This window comes from Pogona vitticeps, chromosome 6, assembly GCF_051106095.1.
Source record: "Pogona vitticeps strain Pit_001003342236 chromosome 6, PviZW2.1, whole genome shotgun sequence".
Lineage (NCBI taxonomy): Eukaryota > Metazoa > Chordata > Lepidosauria > Squamata > Agamidae > Pogona > Pogona vitticeps.
Window position 1 is genome coordinate 47,480,037 of NC_135788.1, and position 19,224 is coordinate 47,499,260.

A 19,224-nucleotide genomic window follows, 5' to 3' on the forward strand; every position below is an offset into this window, starting at 1 on the left:
TGGTCAGCATTAAAATGCAGTGCATTTATTCCGTCTTCTGGCCTGAAATAACAAGGTTGTGATAACAACCTCAAGTAGAAATCATTGCTAACTGAGCTTTCAGTTCACAGAGGTCTTTCCAGAAGATGGTGCTATTAGCAGAGCCATTTCCCTTGGGAAGACAGGCACCTATCTAATGCTGATATATGAGGTTTTTTTTTCAAACACTCAGAGGGTGAGACAGAAATGCTGCATTCACTTGAGATGGAAGAACAGAGGCCTAGCTTTCTGCCTGTGAAAACTTTTCTTGTCTGGGAACTCTTCCACTGACTCAGACTTTTAGGAAAGTCTGCCCCCTAGTGTCAAGTTTAGGGACCACACTGAAGGATATTTTAGCTGAGTTCAACAAAAGATCTAGGAGCAGGTCATACCTAAAGGTAAATGTGTTTTCCCCCTCTTAAATCATTATGAAATGCAAACAAACTCATTCTGTCTTCTGGCAGACCTACCATAAAACAAAAACAAGATGGCTTACTAAATGTAGATGTTTGTTGTTATAAAAAATCTCTGGTTTTTAGGGATGTTTTTGTTACAACAGAAACATAATATTTTGCTCTTAAGAGTACACTGAATACAGAATCAGCATCTCATCTAGGGAGGTTTCAAGTTATCAATCGATTTGGGACTCTTAGGCTTTCTTCAGTTTGTAAAGGTAAAAGCCAAAATTGCAAGTGGAGAAAAGCCACTGAATCACTGTAATTTACCGAAGTGTGGAATTAACACATTCTGTTTACTCAACTAATCTTTATATTCATTTAAAATATTTATAACCTGCCTTTTTCCTCAACAGGACCCAATATGGTTAAATGTTCTCTAATGGTAATTTACATAATTCCCCTTCTGTACTATGATGCAGTTGCAGTTTTTCTCATTTCACACAGATGAGTTAAAAAGAGCAACCTGTTTACCAATTTTTTGTGGGGCTGTCAAGTTGCTTCCAACTTATGGTAATTCTACAAGTTAGGGACCTCCAAAGATTTTGTCTTTAACAGCCCTCCTCAGATCCTACAAACAGATTATAGATTTCTTAATTAATATCTCATGTTCTGTCTTCCTTGTTTCCTGCTACCTTCTACTCTTCCCAACATTATCTGATTAATCTTGTCTTCTCATGATAGGCCCCAAGGGTGACAAGCTTCGTTTAAGTCATTTTAGCTTCTGGTGAGAGTTTAGTCTTGATTTGATTTAGAAATCACTTGTCTTTCTGGTCCATTGCATTTGTAAAGCTCTTCATCAATACAACATTGGGATGGACAATTTGTGGCCCTCCAGATATTGCTGGTCTGCAAGTCCTATCAGCTCTATTAGGCAAAAGCAGGGGTATAGGATGATAGGAGTTAGGGCCCACAATTTTATGCTGGTCTGGTGTAGCAGTCAGAATGCTTTACTAGAACTCAGGAGAATCAACTGGATGAGCTTAGACCAGTCAGTTTTTCAATCTAAAACTGGAGAGGAAGACTGGCATGCACATCACTGGTCACTGAGGAAAGATAAGAAATGTAATACTAAATGAATAAATGAAGGCCTTTGCAACTTGTGACCTATCAAGTCTGAAACAAACAGCAAACATATATTATGATCCTGCCAAATATTTGGAACCCCCCCCCTTTTTTCTTTTCTCAGAATCTCAGGCATGCAGCAAGCATAGGAAATGTACTCAAGCTCTGACAGAGCACCACCTATATTTCTCAGACTGTGGTTGGCTTCATGGGCTACACTGTTTTGAGCCTTTTATGAGCCATCTCCACCAAATTAGATGAACCATAAAGAATATAAAGTAACCACACTGTGATAAACACTATTTTATTTCTTTAAAATGAGAGATCTTGTTAGAATTACTGTAAAAATACAGACATGGGACAGACTGTTGACATCCAGCAGCAACAAAATAGGTAATCAAAGGTTTTGCTATCACCCTACACTGAGGTCAAAGGTGATTTACTGTTTGCAATAACAAGGCTTAACAATGTCTTCCTCGTTAAGGGATTTCACTGAACATCTCATCCATTTTAAATAACACAAATACACACATTTTTGTAAAACTGGCAAAGAAATTATTACATTTCCAGGGACATATATTGCTGTAGTAATGCTCAAGGCAACAAAGCCTATACAGAAAACAGGCTTGTACAAATTATCTCCAAGCCTTTCACTTAGACAAACAGATGAACATAAGAATGCCACATACTTTAACAAGGTTCCCTCTTATGCCAGTGATATCATGTGACTCGTTTCTACATATGGATCTGTTTGAGGGTGGGCAACCTGTGGTTCTCCAGAGGCTACTGGACGACAACCTTGACATGTGGTTATGGTGGTTAAGACTGATGGGACTTGGGAGTTCCATAGCATCTGGAGAGCCACAGTCCACCCACCATTAAAGCATCTGTATTTGCAAAGGCTTTCACGGCCGGGTTCTAATGGTTGTTTTGGGTTTTTTGGGCTCTTTGGCCGTGTTCTGAAGAACAGAAAACAGCAAAAGAGCCCAAAAAACCCACAACAACCATTAAAGCATCTCCTTATCTGGAAATCATAATAGCTTACAGTATTTTAAAGGTGTTTTTTCAGAGATCCAATTGCCCTCACAGAGACAGATGGCATCAGCCAGAACTCGTTTCCCCCATAGCCATCTGCCTGTTCATCAGCAGGAAAATTGTCAGCTCCTGGGGTGCCTTATTTGGGGAAGTGAGGACTGCATTTCCTGCATGATTTCAGGAGATTTTTCAAAGCATGCAGTCATAAACACATACAGTGGTACCTCGGTTTACGAACGCCTCAGTTTATGTAATTTTCATTTTATGAACCGAAATCCATAGAAAATAATGCCCCGGTTTAAATTTCTACCCACCCCCCTTTTTCCCACTGTACGAAAGGGTTTCCCCAGGACACACTGCGCCTGAAGGTTTATAGCACTGCCCCCGTTCCTAGCGCAATCCGGATTTTAGTTTACAAAATTTTCGCATTACGTAATGTCCCAGGGGGCGCATTAATTTCATAAACTGAGGTACACCTGTACAGTTTCCATGCAGTCACAATCTACACTTCGGCTAAAGTAAGGTGCAATACAGACAAAGCTGTTCAAAGCGTTAATCTTACCTGGGAAAATTGTGACATGTGGGAGGTCCTACTTGTCCATGTGAGGATCTGGTGAACAATGTAGGAGGGCCAGGGCATTTTTAACAGTACACGTAAGAGCTAAGGCAGGGATTCCAGGGCAATCTTCCCCAGCTGTCTTGCTCTGGGCAGCCCTGAATGTGCTTGCAGAACATCACACATTAGCTCCTTAGTCTAAAAGAAAATAACTTACAAAGCATACAGAGAAGAGAAGCATAACATAGGTTGATATTCTTTCTCTATTTCTCTGAAAGAAAAAGGTTGAAAAGTGCAATATTTAATAGGAAATGCTTTTCAGCAGCCATTTATAAAATCTCAAATAAGCTGTACAGTACTTTTCCAAAATAAATATTTTCTTCTGCTAAAGTATGCTTTATCTATAAACAGAACTTTGGCACACAAGTCATGGTCTCAAATATTAGTTCTCTAGCCTTTACAGTCCACAATTCTCTGACAGCACGATTTGTAACACACATTCACTTCAATGTGGAGAATGTATATCTAAGCACAATTCATTATCTATTACAAAACATATCGTTCATGTAGATTACAAGTATAATTCACAAATTGCAAAATACTGTATAAAACATCCACATTTTTGTGCTTTTCATATTTGAATCAGTTCTTGAATAACTCATTCCCAAAATATTCTTTTATTAAAATTCTGAAGCAGAGTTATCATAGACTTTATATAGAAACCATTCAGCCTTTTGCTAAGACTATATATAATTTAAAAAACCTGTTTCTGATCATAGTATGCAACTTTCTGAACAGTTGTTAAAACCAAGAAGATGACTTTGGTTACTATACTGGCATGAAAATGCACATCTCCCTAATTTACCCAAGTCCTAAAGCAGCACTCCATTTTCTTTTACAGAAAATATAGTCTCAGTTCACTACATGGAGCCTCCATTTTTCCAGTGCCACGGGATACAGAGGTCTCCATCTTGCAGCACTGAATAGAAGTGTGATATGCAAAGATGCATGTCTTCCAGATATGGCAGTGACTCCTCCAGCAGTCTACTGCATGAATGGATCATCTGCACACTGGAAATGCTGGGCTCCTTATACAGCCGGTGGAGGGAGAATTTCTCTGCAGCAGTCTGGATCAGCTCCTTCTCTAGTTTCACTAATCTGAAAAAAATAAACATACCCCTTCATTCCAAAGTCATAAATACATGGCCTTTAAATGTTCTTAATTACAGGAAACAGTCTTGTCTGTAACAACATTATATTCATTGTATTCTAACCATCACCCTCATTTGCAAATAATCTCTTTAGTGGATAATCAGCTAAGTATGGGGTTGGAGGTAAGGATTATTAATGAATTTTGTAGCAGAAGTCTCTCCTCTCTTATGATCTATCTCATCACATACACCAGGGTGTACAACTGTGGTCCTCCAGATGTTTTTTGCCTGCAGTTTCCATCAGCTCTATACAGCCAATGGTGAAGGAGTGTGCAACTGTGGCTGGTTAGGAAATAGCAGGCATTGGTATCAAATGAAGAACTGGCTTTCCAAGTAACTCTTGTCCTCATCCTGGCTGAACTCTATGCATGCTACTTCACAGCTTGAGAACCAAAAACTTTGAATACAAAAGATGGACAAAGTGTGAGCCATCCAGCATCCATTTTTGTGTATTCTTAAAAGAATCTACTAGAACAGTGATTTCCATCCTTTGAGTTGTGACACCCTTTTACAATAGTAACCTGAGATCCCCCCACCATATTTGCATTAAAAAGGCCATCGTCTTCATTCCCTACCATGGCAGCACCATCAATAATGCTGTTGCTTGCCAGTCTACTGTTCCTGCCATCAACTCTGCCACCACCACTTCAAAGATGGGGAGGGAACAGGCTGGGGGAGGTTAGAGGTACAGAGAAGAGAAGACAAAGGATTTCAAAGATGGTCCAGGGCCAGAAAGACATTGCAGTACCCAGGAAGGAGGAAAAAACGTTGAGCAGAGAGGAATCCCCACTGAAACTGGCACGTATCTTTTCTTATATCCACTGCAGAAGCAGCAGGCTATTTTTTGTGTGTCCTGCTCTTTGGAGTTTACTGGGGGGAGTTAATCTTTTTCCTTTTCCTCTCCTTTATGGTCTCCCAAAGTGATGTGTCTTAGTTAAAATCTCTTTCTTGCAGAAGGGGCAGCCACTGTATCTTCCCATTGGCATTTCTTGTCTGTCTGTCTGTCTTTCCTTTCTTTCTTTCTTTTTGGTAAAAAATAGCCCACATCGCACCTTCTTAGAAAGCAGAAGCTTCTTTCTTCCTTAAAGGGCCATATACATACACACTAACTTTAATATCTAGCTCTGAAAGGTCTAGAAATAAATTATTTAACAAGGGCAACAACACACATAAAGTAACCTATGACCCCTCAGAAAACACTTTGTGACACACACATACACACCCCTTGATCGGTTGTGACTCCCAGGTTGGGAAACACTGTACTAGAACGTTCCACTATTTCTAATCTTTCAGCTGAAATTGTTATTTTAAGAAGACACAACTGACAATGGCTTCCTCTAAAGCAGTCTTATCAGAAACCTCCCAAGATGTCAAGCTCAGAATGGAATGCAAGCAGCAATGCATTTTAAATGGTACTACTACTTACTCTTCCTTTCTGTTCAGTTTCTCTCTTGCTTGTTGTGCTTTGGCAATAATGAACCACTGGAGGGCTGTGGGATCGCAGGTTGTTGGGATAATGAAGTGACCTAGTTCATGCAGACTTGGTGCATACCTGTCACTGCAATAAGAATGAATTAAAGGCAGTGGAAATCTATCAACTTTATTTCTTATCCTAAAGCTTTTGTTTTGTGTACTGTTTGCAGTATAGGCATTTAGTCCAAAGGGAAGCTTTGGATGTTCCAAAATTTGGCTGTTTTGCCAACAAACTGGCATTAGAGAGATATAAAGATTTACTATAACATTGAGAACACTGTTTCCAACAAAATCAATGTAACCTGAAATACTTACATCCCTAAAACTGCACTGAACAGTTTTATAATAAATTATAACATTATTTCAAATAAATAAAGAGCCTAACATGTTCATATGGTTTAGCAGCCAACTATTTTTTATGCATGCCAATCAATATTTCATGTCTCCTCCTTTTGTGCATGCCAGGGGCTTTTGGATATTATGGTTAAAAGAAGAGGCTAAAAAGGGACGTCTCTCTCTCTCTCTGCTTCCATCTGCTCTAAAGTCCAGCATATAAAATACTGAGTAGTGACATCACTGACACATATTGACTCACAGTGTCACCATTGTGCAGAACAGGGCTGAATCTTAAGTATAGCAGTAGTAATTAAAAAAACAACCTCAACTTTCTAGTCTTTATGTTAGGAAAACACGTAGAAAACAGCGATTTCTTTCCTGGAAATCTATACAGTATCTTGGTGCAGATCTTTCTGGTATTATACATTATAAGCCCTGCTAATAAAACCTGTATATTTATCCTCAGTTAAGGCTGCCTATTAACCTACAGGTAGCATTGTCCACAGTCAATTTATCCTGCAGAATCTACATTATTCAATGGAGTTCCACCAGAGAAAACAGAAATAAGTGGTTGCTTAAATCCAGCTTCTTCACTTTGTGAATTATGCTGTAAATACAACCCTTTCTACACACTTGTTTTGCCAAATACTTCTCAAGACACAGCTATGTTGATGTACTTAGGAATAATTTTGGCCCAGCAAAATACACTATTAATTTTGACACACAAACAGGAAAAGATTCAGATTATGGTCAGACTTGGCTTGCTAATTAATTTATTGATACAGGTGTTCAGAATTTTCTGAGACAGAAGAAATGACATAAAAAGCATGAATCAAGAGATTCTTTGACAGAATCTAAGGTGCACACATTTCTAGCAAATGAAATAGTGTAAACAGGTATGTGCTGCGCTAGAAAAGGGCTTGAGTTATGATCAGTAACATCTCCAGTTAAAAGCTCAGCTGAGTCATGAATTCTACACAATTCTTTATGCAAACCACCAACTTTGAGTCTTGTCTTTCATCTGTAAAAAGGAAATAAAACTGGACAGATTTTTAAACATTTTGAAGTACCTAGCAGAACACTATGGCTAGAACTGTACTTTCCCACAACATGCAAATAGAAAGTACTTCTGTCATGGTCACACACTGGGGTATGCAAATGGGTGTAGCCATGTTAAATTATTGTTCTTTCTACTTCCAGGTCCTTGTACCTGAACTAGTCTGGAAGGCCCCTGGCTTATGAGAGAGTGTTTTTAAATGTGTGTTTGTGTGTGGGAAGGGGCTACTGTTGAAAGTGGAGAACTAGAATGCTTATCAGACAAGTGGATCATTTTACTTTGATCTTGCCAAAATAAATTTTATTACAAGAAAGTAAGAAAGGAGGATCAGCCAAAAAACCAAAGTATTTCTATTATAAAACCCACCTCTCTAAAATCATTTGCAATCCACGCAGACTGCGAGGGTGAAACGGAAGCTTGATGTTATGTACTCTGTTATAAAAGCCATCAAGAACAGAGTAATACTCTTCTAAAGTCAGCATTGGCTGTAGTTCTTCAACATAATTTATTTCTATGCCTCCCAAAAGGTTACTTATACGGTCTTCCAAAAGCAGCACCTTTCTTTGTAGTGTAGTGTAACTTGGCAGCCTCTCAAAAATCTAAATAAGATGGAATGTTTGCTATAAAAAGTGTGAGACATGATCAAACATCCTCCTCAATCCAACCCTCCAAATTATAGCTCAGAGTACTACAAAATCACCAAATAATAAATAATTTCACAACTGTTTAAACACATCTGTCAATCATTCAATTAATTCTTTTAACTAACATTGTTCTGTTTTTAATCCTTTGAGATATAGATAGGCAATGCCATAAATAGTACCAAATTGCATCTGCTGTTTTATCTTTAGTGCAGTAATTATGCACTGAGTAGTACTAATGGAGGAACAATGAGAAGTCATAAATGTAATTAGTTAAGATGCTGCTGCAGATGCCAGCTTCTTCTTAACCATGGAACCATCTACTGCCCCCTCCTCAACACTTCTCAGGACCAGCCTTTGCCATAGTAACAGGTATATAAGAACTAATTTTAAATGTGGTTCCTATTTAGTCAGGGTTAGAAACTAAAGTAGGATTTTTACATATTACATTTGTCAATGGAGTCCTTATTAATAGCAACTATGGTTAGTGTCGCACAAGTATATCCCTGAAGGTGGGATGTGAATTATGTCTGCACTAGCTTGGAAGAATATAACAGAAATATTAAAATTTTAGCAAGACTTCAAACATAATTATGTTAATGTCTCCCATATCTAGAAACAAAACATCATTTTAAATTGATCTGCTGTATTTTAGATTTTGAGTAAGTATTTTCATTCAACATTAAGGCAAAGGTGTCTGACAGAGCACAGTCATACTATGCTTCACTTTCCAGGTTTAAACCAACAGAAATGTATTAAAGAAGACTTACTTGAGGTTTGTCAGATTTGGCAAAAGGTTTACCCTGGCACGTAAGTTATTTCAACAGTCTACTAATCCAGTATTTACCATATATGTGGTTTATTAAAGTTCTGGCTCATTATATAAATTATGCTGGTTATTATATCATAGATTTGGATTTAGTTACCAGTTCTTACTTTAGACCAGTGTTGGTGAACATCTGTAGTTCCTAGCATAACATGGCCTGTTGCACTCATGCCAGAACGGTCTGTAAATACCACTGTGCATCCTGTAGAAAAAAGAGGGTTTTTTTTAGTCAGAGGTCAAAGCTTGGCTACTTGGCAGGCAGAACATCACTACAGTGGGAGTTAGTCCATGGATTTCCAGATGTTTATTATATATTATCTGCTGAAGATTTAAATTCCTTCTTTGCATACCTTCATATATAAATTAACATCAATGCAACATCTGAATAGGACACAGGGAGAAGGATGTTTGTAGATATGTAATAGGAGTGTACCATTTGTTTTTGCCTTTGTTCTCCAGCTCTCAGAATTTTCCAACAATTCCCCAGAATTATGAGAGTTCCAGACTGCAGATACACATGCACAACATTCACCATCTGGAACAAGGCCTGCTTTGGAGACTTCTGAGGCCTGTGTTTCCTTTTGTTAAAGTATGAAAACTGAAACTGCCCTGGTGCTTGTTGGGAGGCCTAGGTTTTAGGAGAGGATGTAGTTCTTCGGGAGGTGCTCTCCATAGAGCCTAATGGGTAGTAAAACTGCACATCCTGTGAAAATGCAGGCCTCCCAAGAAATATTGGGGTGGTTTCTTTTTTTGTATTTTAAAAAACAGAAATACAGGCCACAGAAGCCTCCATGGTCAGACCATGCAAGTGAAATGTAGGTGTGGGGGCTAGAATTCCTAGAATTCTACCTGAGGAACTGTTGGATATTTCTGATACCTGGAGTCCAAAAAAGGCAATAAGTGGCACCTTCTAATATATAATGCCTGTACACTTATGGCTCTAAATCTTAAACCAAGTTCTCAGAAGGAAAACTATCTGGTCCATACACTGTTCTTCAGACTCCTTAGCAAAGATGTCATATAAACACCTACTGTTCATCAGCAATCTGTCTGAAGACTGAACACTGTCTGATCAATTCAAATGGAAGTACCTGAACATTTTTCCAGCTGCTTTTATTTATTTGTTTTATTTCTTTTCCCCCTGTCCTCCAATAAGCAATGACATACATAGGTCTGCTTCTCCCCACTTTATCCTGACTAAAATCCTCTGAAGTAGGATGGGCTGAGAGTAAGTGACAGGCCCAAGATAACCCAGTGAGTTTCATGGCTCAGTGGGAATGTATTTATTGTATTTTATTTATTTATTTAAAATATTTTTATCCCGCCTTTCTTCTTAAAAAGAATCCGAGGTGGCTGAGGTGCCTGGATCTCTTAGGTGTCTGTCCAACATTAACCACTACACCATGCGGGCTCTGCTTGTGGTTAATTTATTGCAATGCCAAAGCTGGGCAAAACCTGGCTTGTATTTCCCTCAACAAGGCAATTGTTCCAAATGTGTCACAATAAATAAACCACAGATAAAAGGCCTTTGGTTTGCTCAGCTGCATCCACTTGCCACAGGAATGATCAGATAGCAATCATACGCATGCAGCCTGGCTCTTTAGAATTCCAGCTGGTTGAGAAATCCAAATATGCCCTCTGTGAATTAACTAAATTAATTAAAATAGCAACAGGAAATGTACCTTTGGCATTCCTTGGCACTTCTGGACTCTGCTGAGTTAACCGACTTAGACTGTGTAGCTGGCTACACCGATGGGCAATACCCCAGCTCCTTTGCCACCTAACAAAACCAGGATACAACAGAACATTTTTTTATCTGTATCTTATGCACACAACATGCTCAGAACAGGTAGGGGAAAGGGACTATTCAAGTTCATCACACATGTAATTTTAAAATTATCTCACAGATATTATGTAAGTACTTTACTCATATTTGCCATTCAAATAGAAATGCTTCCAATTATTCAGGACAGGCACGTACGTTATGAGAGCTGTAGCATATGTAGTATTAAATGAGCTGCAGACCTATGTGTACTTACTTGGAAGTAAGCCCCACTGAATAGAATGGCACACTTCCAAAGGAGGCTGCGAAGGTGAGCACATAGTGTGACTATGGCTGGAATCTTGATATTTTCTTATCTCAAAATTCCTAGATATAATGGGCCTGAGCTGAAAAGGAAGGAGAATTTGAGTCTTTCTCCCAACATGATATTCCAACCACACTACTGGTTGAGTACTGATCTTAATGCAATGTGTAGAGCACTAAACCTGGAGGAGAAACATATTGCTCCTTCTCAGCTACCTGGGGTTTTAGGATGACACGCATGGGACAAGTTCATTTCATGTTCTCAGTCACCCTGTGATATAAACCAGGGTGAAAAACAATTATTGGCCTTGGGTCCCCAGGTAAAATAAACTACATGATTACTTATCATTTGACCTCAGGTCTCTTCAATCGAATTATAATACTCTAATCACTATACAAAGGGTGAGGTATCTTTACTGGACTTGAGAATGCAAATTTTCACACCAAACCTCGTTGCAGGCTACATCAGCTCCAGAAATGGGAGGTAATAGCCATTTAAGGAAACATATACAAAACAGGAAGTGCTGGGATGGGCTATTTTGGTTTAGATTTTTGGGGTGGTAATGCCTTGGGGGACTCCCTCTCTGTATGCTGGTTCCCAACAGAGCAAAGCAGAGGAATAAAAGTGAGAGAGACCCCAAAGAGTGAGTGGGCAAAGCAAGCTAGCAGGGAGAACTACCAGGAGTTTGGCAATGGAAGACAAAGGGAAGGCCCCTAACAAAATTTTTGATTTCTCTATAAAGTCAGAACTGTGGATTCCCCAGTATTACTTCTATGGACTTCCTAGTATCCTTCAAGGCAGACAAGACAAAGCAAAGAGCACTTATAGTATACAAATAGAAAGAAGTTAAAAGGTAACAGGGAGTATGGAAGAAAGAGACATCTGTGGTACAAACTGTTAAGTGTGTGCAATGTTTTGTGTCTGAGAACACAGCATATACATGCAACGTGTGCAGACTGGTTGCACTGTTGGAAGAAAAAGTGAGAACTGGAGCAGTAAATTGCCATGCTTAAGGCTATAATAGAAAATGAAGAATAAATAGGTAGAACTCTTGAGCAGCAGCAGCCAACAGAGGCAGCACCGACAGCAGAAGAACAGAAAGACAAAACAGAGAAGGAGAGGGTGGAAGTAAAAGTAAATATAGTGGAGAAAGCACCATATAAAAAGGTTACAGTTAGGTGCAAAAGATGACACTCTTCACCAGTCACACTGCAAAACTGCTTTCAGATTCTTGAAGATGAGTCTGACAGACAGCTTACAGAGACCTTCCAGGAGACCGTATGGGGTAATAGGAGAGAGACTGAGGCTTAGTCAAGCAGAGTCACTGAACCCACACCCTACAAAAAGAAAAGTAATTGTAACAGGAGACTCCCTATTGCAGGGACTGAAACTGAAACATGCTGGGAAGATCTTTGGACCCATCAGGTACGCTGTCTCCCTGGAGAACGGAAGGCATGTGACTGAAGGATTGCCAGAGCTCATTAAAACCACAGATGCATATCCCTTTCTTTTCATCCATGTGGAACAAATGACAGCCAAGAAGAACTATGGAGAAAGACTTTGACATTCTAGGAAGGAAATTCAAGGATTTTGGGATCCAGATAGTCTTCCTGGCCATGTTATTAGAGTTCAGAAGAGAAGGAAAGGAAAGTGCTCCAGGTTATGCAATATGAAGGTTATGCTGATATGAAGGATTTGGATTTTGGGACCGCAGGCTATGCTTCCTCTCAAGGAATGGGGAGAATGTGTTTGGCCACCAAATGAGCATTATCAGGAGGACTAACTGAATTGCAGGGTCAGAGGTAAAGAAGACTTGTGCACAATAAAAAGAACAGAGCAAGGAGCTCTAATGGGACCCAATAATAATCTTCATAAAAATGTAAGAAGGGAATCAGGCCACAAATCATACACTCTGTAGTGCACTCAGTGCCTATGTATCAATGCCAGGGGGACTGGACATAAACAAGAAGAACTGGAAATCTTAGCTCAGGAGGGTAAGTACGACTTGATAGGATAACTGAAACTACGTGGGATAACTCCTAAGATTGGTATATGGCAACTTAAGGATATAAAATTTTCAAAAAGAACAAAAGAAAGATAGAATTGCACTATATGTCAAAAATACATATTCCTGCACAGAAATACAGGAAGATGAGCTTGGTTTTACCATCAAGAATATCTGGATTAAAATAATAGAGGCAGAAAATAAAAGGAAAGTGGTAGTTGGAATATACTACCCTAATCAATCACTGGAAGGACAGATCCTGAAGCTGAGGCTCCAATACTTTGGCCATTTCATGAGAAGAGAAGACTCCCTAGAAAAGACCCTGATGTTGGGAAAGTGTGAAGGAAAGAGGAGAAGGGGACAACAGATCATGAGATGGTTGGACAGTGTCACTGAAGCTAACAACATGAAATTGACCCAACTGTGGAAGACAGTGAAAGACAGGAGGGCCTGGTGTGCTCTGGTCCATGGGGTCACGAAGAGTTGGACACGACTAAATGATCAAACAACAACAACAAACCCTAATCAAGAATATGTAGCTAAAATATTTGAAAAACAAATTGCAAGAATTTCAAAAAGACAAGCTTTAGTAGTAATGGAAAACTTCAATTACCCTGATATCAGTTGGGAGGCAAATTCTGCCAAACATGGCCCTTCCAAGAAATCCCTGGCCTGTGTTGCTGATCATTTTCTCTTACAGAAAACGATGGAAGAAACTGGAGGGTTAGCTATCCTTGGCTAACCAATAGGGATGACTTAGTGAATGAAGTGGCAGTAAAAGTCTGTGAGAAAGTAGCCATGTTATACTTGAGTTCTTGATTTCAAAGGAAGCAAAAGCTGAGCATAACTGAACATTTCTGCTGGATCTAGGAAAGCTGATTTTAATATACTAAGAACAATAACAATAAGTAAAGTCCCGTGGTAGGAGATTCAAACAAGAAAAGGAGCCAGCTCTCCTTTTAATACCATTCTACCAAATAGGTTGTTTTTTAAAATGATCAGCCTGGGATTACCTCAGAAGATCTGCGTGTGGATAAAGGACTTTCTGACAGATAGGCCACAGTCAGTAAGGATGGGATCTCACCATTCTTCTACCCTGGTATTAAAGTACAGGAGCTCCCCAGGGCTGCGTGCTAAGTCCCTTCCTCTATTCCCTGTACATACATGATTGCACCCCACTGTATAGCACCAACGCAATTATTAAATTTGCGGATGATACGACAGTGGTGGGGCTCATAAATAAGAACAATGAGTCTGCTTAAAGAAAAGAAGTACAAGGGTTGATACTTTGGTGTAAAGAAAATCATCTCACACTTAACATCAAAAAACTAAAGAACTCATAATTGATTTTAGGAGGAAGAGAAATGTACATTTACCATTGTACATAAATGGCGAGGAAGTGGAGAGAGTTGGTAGTTTTACATTTCTGGGCACTTACATCTCAGAGGACCTCTCATGGAATATAAATGCCAACATACTAGTGAAGAAGGCACAGAAGAGGCTGTATTTCCTGAGAATGCTCGGCAAGTTAAATTTATCTCAGCATTTACTTCTGTCATACTGTCGTAGCACCATTTAGAGCAGTGGTTCTTAACATTTGTTACTCGGATGTTTTTGAACTGCAACTCCCAGAAACCCCAGCTAGCACAGTTGGTGGTGAAGGCTTCTGGGAGTTGCAGTCCAAAACTCCAGAGTAACCCAAGGTTAAGAACCAGTGATTTAGAGTGTCCTAACCTATGGCATTCTGGCATGGTTTGGGAGTAGCTCTGTAGCGGACAAAAAAGCTCTACAGAGAACCATTAAAATTGCCCAGAATATCATCGGGCTCCAGCTACCAACCCTGGATGACATCTTCACATCCCGCTGTCTGAGGAAGTCACACAGCATCCTGAGAGACTCTTCCCACCCTGCTTATAACTATTCAGAAAATGTGTGGTCCGAGTCTTAATTGTTCTGTATCTTCTGCCAGACGGCCAGAACAATTAAGACTCGGACCACACGTTTTCTGAATAGTTTTTATCCCAGAGCTATAATTGCACTTAATAATGAGCTTAAAGACCACCAGTAGTGAATAGTTAGTTGGACTGTGTTACTTGGCCTGCGGTGTAGATGTTTGTATTTTTAGTGGGGACTTTCAGTGGGTGGGGAGTGTTGGGGGATTTTTTAGTGGGTGGGTTGTGTTTGGGGGATTTTATGTGTGTGCATGTGTCTGGTCTCTGGGTGTCTGTGAATTTCATTGTATGGGTATACTGTGTATATACTTGCAATGACAATCAATCAATCAATCAATCAATCAATCAATCAATCAATCAATCAATCAATCAATCAATCAAGGAAATTCTGAAGGCACAACTACAAACATTCCAACAAGAAAAAATCAGAAAAGAGCAAAAATACCAATGTGACTTCATAAAAAGATCTGAAAGGACCCGAAAACAAAAAAGGACATATACTAGGAAGCGGAAGGAAGGCCAGGTCACAAAGGAAGAGTACTGACAGGCACGGCTGTTGCAGGGCTGGCATTAGGAAAGCAAAAGCTAAGAATGAAGTGAAGTTAGCAAGAGATGCTAAAAGCAACAAAAATGCATTCATCAGGTGCACGTGCAACAAAAGACACAGAAAAGAAGTAGTGGCTCATCTACTCAATGCTGATGGCAAAACAGTAACAGATGACAAAGAAAAGGCAGAAGCACTCAGTTGCTACGTTAGATTGGGTTTCTCCCAAAAGTGAGTCTATGATCCCAAGTTCTGGCAAATGTATTCAATTATAATACATGAAGATATCTCGCAATAAATATCATAAAACAGACAAAAACTGTCCCTAGTTAAAAGCTATCTTAAATAAATCAAACAAATTAAACAGATTTGAGCATCTCAGGTGGTAAGGCACTAATAAAAGGCACCTTTGAATAATGTTTTTACTAATTTCTTAAAAATCAAGAGGGAAGGTGCCTGACAAGCCTCTGCTGAGAGCTTGTTGCAAAGAGAAGGGACCAGAACTGAAAAAGCACTGCTCCTAGTGTTAATTATCTTAGCCTCCTTTGGTGTCACAATTTTATAGCATCACAGACTGTAAGGAGTGTGGGTAGCTCTTTTGTGGGAGAGGCATTCCAACAGATATCGAGGTCCTAAACTGTTAAGGATTTTATAGGTTATGACCTTGAATTTGGCAGGGAAACTAACAAAGAGCCAATGAAGGCATGCCAAGATTGGAAATGCGTGTTCATATCTGCTGATATCTGTGATCAGTCTGGCTACCACATTTTGGACCTGCTGAAGCTTCAACAGCAACTTCAAAGACAGCCCTGTGTAGAGAGCATCACAGTGGTCTACTTTAGAAATAGTCAAGGAATACCTTATTATTTTCACTGAGTTAAAATCTCCAGGGCTGGATGAATTGGGTCCAAGAGTACTGATGGAACAGGCTGGTGAAATGCCAGATGACTGGATGAGGGCTACTGCTGATCAAAAAAGGTAAAAAGGAGGAACCTGGGAACTACAGACCAGTCAGTCTCATATCAAGTGCTTGTGCTTACACTGTAAATATCACACAAAGAGGAAAATGCTGTACTGGAGCCACTAAATAACCACAATCACCCACACATACATATCATTATGTAAAACATTTCTGGCAAGGCACTTAAGAGCTGCCATAAACAAATCCTGTTGCTTTTAATTTCTAATATTTCCCTACATTTAAAATACATTTGTTTGAGTGCAACTTATTCTAGCAGTATTGCCCTGTTCACTTTCCACTGTAAATATAAATTTACTTTTTCACCCACTTAAGTTAATTTTTTACCTAATATCAGAGAGCTGTAGCTGGTCAGAGAGTTCATCCTTCAAACGCTCTAATTCTTTTCTCAGTGGTAAGCTATCCTTCAGCTTTTTTCCTGCACTCTTCACATTATTATCTAACCAGGAACTAGAAACATAAAATAAAAACAATATGGATTACCAAAACATCTTAGAATTAACAATACTACTGTGCATGAAGATTAAAGTGCTATTTTAAAGACTATATAATTAAAAATGCTCAAATATACCAAGCACCAGTCAAAATCCTATTGCAAAATACTGTATACATAACACCAGGGTTCTCAAAATTAGTCAGCTGGCAGGTGCATCTACCTGTGCCACTGATAGTGTGCCCCGCTGCACAATTGGAGGATTATAAGGGATGCGACAGCTAGCAATCTTATATCTGTTACTTGTGTTATTGCTGTTACATGATTGCACACAGCAAAAGGATTTTGTGTATGCAAGTGAAGGAAATAACATTAGGAGAAGCTGAGAAGACTGCAAATAATAGCCCATAAACAAGAGACCTGCAAGAAAATATTGTAGTGGTTTTTGTGTTTCAGCCAGCCAGGCTGTGATACCTTCCAGGGTATTCCATTCCACTTCCACATTGTCTCTGCAATAGCCAGCCAGTTTTATGTTTCTACTGAGCATGCTCATTCAGTCCTAACTGGAATATTTTTTGGCTTTCCCCTTTTAGGGGTTTTGCATGCCAACAAAAGCTGAGGTTACCCTATTTCTCTTGATCCCTCCCTTTTTTTGCACAGATGATGCTGTTCTGGATACATAAAAGATTCACACAAGGTAACATACTTACTGTTAACATGCAAAAGGCTTTGGGGATGTGTGTCTCCACAAATGATGTTGGACTGAAACATTCATCATCTTTCACCATGTCACTGCTAGCTATGGATGACATGAGGTGTAGTCCATCATCTGGTGGGCCGCATGTTCCCCATCTCCAAGATGAATAATTTCTATGGCTTCAATTTTTAAAAGCTGGAACTGGCTTTCATCTAGCAACAGCTGGCAAATGCCCTTCTTCTTTCAGTCGATTACAGTGCTCTCCAAAACTGGCAGCACTCCCAGAAGTAAGGGGTTTGGAACAAGACTCTTCTCACATAGAAACCAGGAGTACCATCCTTTATGAACAGAGTCTGAAGGATACATGCCTACATAATGGCAACTACAGAAAGACAGGAGTGTGCTTGTTGGGCAAAATGTTTATATGCAGCTAAACTAACACTTTTCAAAGCACTAGTAGCAGACGGTTCATTCAAAGAAGAAGTCTTTGAGCAGACAGGAAGATTCTATGAACAGTGGTTTTTACCCATCCACTCATTTTCATGACCGCTTTATGCTTAAATGTACAATGAGAGGCAGCTGTGGCAAAGTGTGTACTGTGTTTAAACACAAGTGAATTACTGGAGAACCTCTACGTTCAGAGCAAATCACCATATTAAAAAAACTGAGAAACACTGATCTAAAAATAAGCAACCTACAGTACTTCTGGTGGCTTTCTAATCTGCTATTGTGGTTGAGATTTTCACCTATTTCCTAGACGATGACACAAACATCCTACTACAAACTATTAAACAGTTGCTTCTAACACTTTTGGACCAGTGAGTACATTTGGAAATTTGAGAGCACATTCAGGTGATATCAGTGAATAGCTGCTGTGACAGGCATGGCCAGAACCACCTCTTTCATAGAAAGCAAGTGACTTTCATTGGAAACCAAATATAAGGAAAAGTCCAATCTCAAGATATCCCCCAATACTCTCCTTTGAAGCAATAATTCTCATGCATAGGGTCATCCACCCTAACACACACATCTCTATTTCAGTGTACAGTTACTGCAAAAAATACGTAATTATCTTAGATTCCTTATATCCTTGTATAAGATTATATCCCATATGCTTACATAAAGTCAATTCTCCCTAGTCCTACCAACTGTCCAGATCTTTTCTCTCCTGTAGCCCTTCAGATGTTCCTAAACTACAGTTCCTACTGGTTCCAGCCAACCATGAGGCATCATGAGAGCAGCTGGTCACCAACATCTGAAGACTGAAGGTTCTTTTCTAAAGGCAGATGAAAACATTATATACTACATAGTTTGGTAGGTCCTGAAGTCTTAACAATGTTTCTCTGAACTAATCAAAAAAGTATAAGACTTCATTGTCCAAGCTAAATGTTTCCCCCTCTCTCCATTCAAGTGGGTATCCTAATAAGCTATGGTATTCTGCCCATAGCTGTATGGCTAAGAAGACTACCAGTTACTGTAAAACAACTTTCTGGCCAAATGATTTAAGAATTAATCAACAAAGTCTAAAAAATAAATCTAAGTTTGTTTCATTGTTTACAATGTTAAACCAGATGCAGGAGAGTCAAAATATATATTCAATCATAAAGCAAACGCTTCAAATACTAGTAGTTTCATTTTCTATCTTTGTACAGTGGTGCCTCGACTTACAACAATAATCCGTTCCAGAAGATGGATGTAACTTGAAACGGTTGTACGTTGAAGCACCATTTCCCACAGGAATGCATTGAAATGCAATTAATCTGTTCCGGCTGAAGAAAAAAAATCACCACCCCCCCAAAAAATCACTGCAAGACTCATAGGAAACGTGATTAATTCCTTCCGGCCAAGGGGGGG

The 19,224-nt window shown here is 39.3% G+C and overlaps 1 protein-coding gene across 3 annotated transcripts in view; it reads right to left on the reverse strand.

Moving 5' to 3' along the window:
* Nucleotides 1-1,826: 1,826 nt before the first annotated feature.
* The window catches only part of TCAIM (T cell activation inhibitor, mitochondrial), a 36,148-nt gene continuing 18,750 nt past the window's right edge, over nucleotides 1,827-19,224 (reverse strand). For 2 of the 3 annotated variants that reach the window (XM_020799477.3, XM_020799475.3), the window contains exons 6-11: nucleotides 16,568-16,690; nucleotides 10,356-10,453; nucleotides 8,784-8,875; nucleotides 7,573-7,805; nucleotides 5,767-5,898; nucleotides 1,827-4,287 (exon numbers count right to left, since the gene is read on the reverse strand). In XM_020799477.3, the coding sequence (XP_020655136.3) occupies nucleotides 4,050-4,287; nucleotides 5,767-5,898; nucleotides 7,573-7,805; nucleotides 8,784-8,875; nucleotides 10,356-10,453; nucleotides 16,568-16,690 (916 nt within the window). In that variant the 3' untranslated portion in view covers nucleotides 1,827-4,049. The remainder of the gene's footprint in view (nucleotides 4,288-5,766; nucleotides 5,899-7,572; nucleotides 7,806-8,783; nucleotides 8,876-10,355; nucleotides 10,454-16,567; nucleotides 16,691-19,224) is intronic. The other variant, XM_020799479.3, reaches the window with a different exon arrangement.